This window comes from Aplidium turbinatum, chromosome 2 (assembly GCF_918807975.1).
Source record: "Aplidium turbinatum chromosome 2, kaAplTurb1.1, whole genome shotgun sequence".
In the NCBI taxonomy this organism is placed as follows: domain Eukaryota; kingdom Metazoa; phylum Chordata; class Ascidiacea; order Aplousobranchia; family Polyclinidae; genus Aplidium; species Aplidium turbinatum.
Genome location: NC_137473.1, coordinates 29,031,239 through 29,036,059, shown reverse-complemented (window position 1 = coordinate 29,036,059; position 4,821 = coordinate 29,031,239). Strand labels below are relative to the sequence as shown.

Here is a 4,821-nt window from a genome sequence, read left to right as displayed (position 1 = left end):
ACCAGTTCATAGGGGTGTTTTATCGAAAATATGCAGAATTTTTTTTTTTAAATTCAGAGTCCAGATCCAGACCCAAATCATTCATTTGCATGTAGCGTCACAATTTGTTTATTGTGATACACGAGTTTCAACTAGTATCATAAACATCAAACGCTTTGAGAGATGATAAAGCTTTGGTAGAGAGTTTGCTTTGTTGAACCATAGAGAAATAAAACAAAGTAACTTCAGCGGGTTTAACATGATGTATTACATACACAAATATAACATAATTAAAATAAACTATATTTATATTGCAGATATGTAATTCCTGATGAGGACACATGTACGTGTCGAAAACGTTTGAGTTTATTTTAATTATGTTATATTTGTGTATGTAATACATCATGTTAAACCCGCTGAAGTTACTTTGTTTTATTTCGCCTTGGGAGATGTACAACGGTTATTGAAATAATATACGTCCTAAGCAAGATTTCAATACCGCAATTCAATCTGATTGTTTAATAGTAAGATTACGATCAAAATAGGAAAGTTACGCCTCATGCAGGGGCGTAGTCAGGGGGTAAAGGGGAAAATTTTCCCACCGAAACATTTAGAGTAAAAATTTCACGCTCTGTTACAGCATCAGTTCACAAAGTTTTACTGTTGATTTAAGCTGAAAGTATTGTCGGAATACGCAATTTTAAGGCATTTACTTTAAAGTTTTCTAGGGGAGGCCCCCCAAAGCTCTCCCTGTGGGTGCTCCGCCTTTGTTGACTAATTTCCGGGCTCACTCCCATGTGCAAAATACTTATTTGCTCCCCCTGGAAATTTTGTGCTGGCTACGCTCCTGCTCTTATGCTATGCACAACCGAGCTTGGAGGAAACAAGTGCAGTGCTGAACAGGAATTGTTAAAGCACAAAAAATTTTTCTGAGCGGGTGATTTTGCAAACAAGTGTCATCATTTAAGGATTGTCTTATTTCAGCTTAAAGGGGCAGACAACCCCATTTTCAAATGCAAATTGAGAGTTGAAATACATAAAGGGGATATTCAAAAACACGTTGCACTTGTTTTTATGAAAAAGTACCCATTTGTTCTCGCGCAATCTTAAAACAAAGTTTTGGTTTTGCAATTCGAACACACGCCGCCTCAACTGTTGTCAAAATAAAATATTTGCTTACGTGACGTCATAACCAGACTTTGGCAAAAACATTTTGCTGGTTTAAGGTGTTGAGTGCAGCTGCAGATAAGGTTTGAAGCGTTGCAGCTGTAGATAAGATTATCACAAGTAAAAATTTTAGCTCAGATTTAGTTTATTGTAGCTTTGATACTAGATTACATCATTTTAGAGACCATACTACACATTTACACTAGGCCTTGCACTGTTTGCAGGAAACAAGCAAATGCGATTATTTTGCTTCAGTGCTACAGAATGGTTTTGATGGGATTTAGTAACAAGAGGTTTAGACAGTCAAGGGTTGTAGGGGCTTAAATTTATTTATTTTTCATCTTTAGTCATGTTTGTGTACTATCAGACATGTTTGTAGGCCTATCAGACAGGCTAAACTAATATGCCTACCTCAATATACGGTACATGCTTTCCCAGTGCCATACCTTACTTGAATAGATTAAGCTAAACCTGTTACAGTTTTATACTCATCATGACAAGTCGATGTGTTGTGTATGACTGTTCAGTGTTCATCTGGTGGTTCTTCATACAAGAAAATTGAAATGGGACAAGTTTGTAAACACCACAAGAGTATGGCCAGGAGCAACAGAGACCAGCATAATAATGCCGACTCCATTTCAAGGAAAAACAGATTTTCAAAATCTTCAATTTAACATGGGACTTGCCACACAGCATTAAACCGCAATGCATGCCCTTCAATTTTTTTCAAAAAAATCCATTTCAACAACTCTGCAACCTTTGGAGTCAAGGTCCAGTGGGGAGACAACTCCACAACAAAATTCCAATCCATCCATACGACCGGCTGTCAGGAAACGTCAAGTTCTTGAAGTAATTTTGAGTTAACAATAATGTTACTACATGTTTGTTATAAAGTACCGTACATAAATTGGGGAATGGGGAGTACTGTACCATCCTTGAGAAATTGTTTTTCATATAATTTAGAATATCTTCCGGCTAAGCCTATTACATTTTAGTTGCTGCCTGCTGGCATAGCGATTCCTATCCTAGCTACATGTAATTTTAAAATGACCCATCTATAACTCACCAAGTATATTAACAAAAACAAGTCCTTGACAAACTGGTGTTTATTTCATTTACTGGCTAGCACGATATGCAACGGTAATGTAACAGTACATAAATGTGAGTTTTCTTTATTAGCCTACTGTCTTGTAATCTTGAGTTGTATTGTGCTGTTTTGTAATGTGCTTTTTGTGTTCATAGTTGTCCTGGTATTCTGATGGGTCAAGCCAAACAAAAATCGTTATTTGTTATGCCGCAACACAATACAACATATCGGATTTTCGTGTTTGTTTGTCAAAAGGATGCCATGAAGCCAAGGAGTGTGGCAAAAGGTAAGAAATTTTAACTCTATAATAAACTAACATATGAAATAACGGGTGGCGATGATGTCGTCCCCTCATACATCATACATTGCTTGCTGCTTTTGAGAATCATGCTGCCAAAATGAGTTTCATTTGTAAAACTGCTTGTGTCTTGGTTAGTTTTGAATCTTTATCCTCGGACTGGCAAAGCCTTGATTGGTTATTCCTGGTAGTTTCGCATACTTGTGGAGGCTCTTGACACAGGGCTGGTTACCGAGATTAGCAAAGTTGAAGTTTTTCGATTGTTGAAGTGTTGTTGCCGGAGAATTCACTAGGTGCCACTGAATGGGAAGTAGTCCTGAAAGTGCGTTGCTCAAGCGCACACTCCGAGAGTCGAACTTGAGCCAGGCGCGTAACCACTGAGCTAACGGGGCGGGATGGGAAGGCCTATTATTGGTCAACATTTTTGTTACGGATTTGTTATAATAGATGTAATAAAAGATAAGTTTTTATTGGCTTGTGAGTGCACACATCATTTTGGTCTGCATTTCTTTTATACTATGCATAGACAACTTGTAACTGCATTTCTTTTATACTATGCATAGACAACTTGTAACTGCTATTCATTCCAACAAGAATAGCAGCAGGTCTACCGCTAGGTTTCGGGTTAGCTATCCGAAAGCAAAGCATAAGGAATGAGGCTATTCTCTATAAACGATTAAAGAAAACCCCACTTACCATAAGTTATCTATACACCATAATTTTATGAAATTAGCAATATTCCAAAACTGCTACTTTATAATATGTGTACTGTGTAGTTGTAGTATGTGATTACCCAGTCAGCAAAATCAATCATTTTTACATTGATTCAACGTTTTGCAGACGTTGAAACAATGTAAAAATGACAGATTTGATGCAAATTTTGTCATTTTATTATTCATTTATTTGACGCAAAATTCGTCATAATGTAAAAAGGACTGATTTTGTCGACTAGATAAGCATGTGCGGTAAAGTGAAATGTGTGCAGCAATCATTGTGACTACCATACATTTTTATTGATTTAAAATGCATTATCTTTTTTAAAGATCATGCCAAGAGCCTTTTGAAGATTGCATTGTGTGAAAGGGAAACATTGGCAGAACACCAAGAAGAATGGGAAAGCACACCTCTTTCCATGCCTTTATGCTTAGACGTTTGCATCCAGATGTTTCTGATGCAATTGCATCTTATTTTTCACGGTTTTCTAACCAAAACTCGTCTTAAATGATGTAGCAAATGCAATACCTAAACGTGGGCAATCATGTTGTATTATATTCATGTAACCAAAAGTTGCTTTTAAATACGTTATAGGCACATTGTCTACAGACAATTTGTTCGGTGGATCTGGGGTTAGCCTACCTTTGTCATTCAATCCGTGTGCCTCTGCCGTCATGCGTTGTTTCGGCTATTAGGTCGAAATTTTCAAGTGAACATAGAAAATATGTTGGATTTAAATTATCCTGATTTGAAATAAAAAGAAGTCACAATTCAAAGTCTGCTTCAAGAAAAGCTTTGCCGTGTGCATAGAGAGAGTGATTTTTGTACTTGTACACTAAAGTATACCTATCAGAGTTCTTGAGAAAATGTTCCTAGTTCTTTATAAACTAATATGGTGCTTGCCTGAAGCTAGTTGCTTTCGGTGTTCATTTTATCAACTACTAAGCTGCTTAAAATCGACATAAATAGTTCATTGCATTTGCTGGAAACGACACCATAAGCGATCTCTTACTCTGCATTTCAAATGCATCTTGCGTGAACATACGAGCAGCTTGTACCGTTATGACGTCACGTCCGATTATGGCACGGTTCAGTGAGCACGCGTCGCTCTGAAACTAAGGGCTAACTAAAACGGCCCTACAAAGGAAACGCAATGAAATTAAGGAAAAATTTCAACGACAACCACTTATTATACATCTCTAGAGCACTTACAAAGAAAAAAATCGAAAAGTATGGTTTGGGGTTTACTGCCCCTTTAAAACATTCTTGACGTTTTTGTCATGTGATTCACACTAACAAGAAAATTAAACGTAAGCTACTGCTGAAAATCGTTAAACATTAAATCACACAAAAAATGAAATTTGTTACTCTTGGCCTACTTGGTTACCTTAGCATTAAATTGCTCGTGGAATTTTGCTCTCGGAAACGCAGTCAAACCTGCTTTTAATAAGGTGAACTGGTTAATGTGTTCTCACCAGTGATTTGTCAATGCGTCAAGTTCCGTTCAAATTTTCTCGCTGAATGTAAGCTATGTAGGCTATTATTTTCAGTAGGCCTAAGAGACAACCAGTTTATG

General features: G+C 37.0%; 1 protein-coding gene across 1 annotated transcript; it reads left to right on the top strand.

Annotated features, from left to right (window-relative positions):
* The first annotated feature begins 1,262 nt into the window (after positions 1-1,262).
* LOC145765343 (uncharacterized) lies at positions 1,263-4,393 on the top strand. Its single transcript, XM_082577146.1, has 3 exons — positions 1,263-1,995; positions 2,389-2,519; positions 3,575-4,393. The coding sequence occupies exons 1-3, from the start codon at positions 1,852-1,854 to the stop codon at positions 3,609-3,611; spliced, it is 312 nt and encodes a 103-aa protein (XP_082433272.1). The 5' UTR covers positions 1,263-1,851; the 3' UTR covers positions 3,612-4,393.
* Positions 4,394-4,821: the final 428 nt, after the last annotated feature.

Excerpts from the sequence above, each read along its gene's own strand:
- LOC145765343 (XM_082577146.1), top strand. The coding sequence starts at position 1,852 with ATGCATGCCCTTCAATTTTTTTCAAAAAAATCCATTTCAACAACTCTG. Across the intron at positions 1,996-2,388 it reads GGAAACGTCAAGTTCTTGAA|TTGTCCTGGTATTCTGATGG; the intron begins GTAATTTTGAGT and ends TTGTGTTCATAG. Across the intron at positions 2,520-3,574 it reads GCCAAGGAGTGTGGCAAAAG|ATCATGCCAAGAGCCTTTTG; the intron begins GTAAGAAATTTT and ends TCTTTTTTAAAG.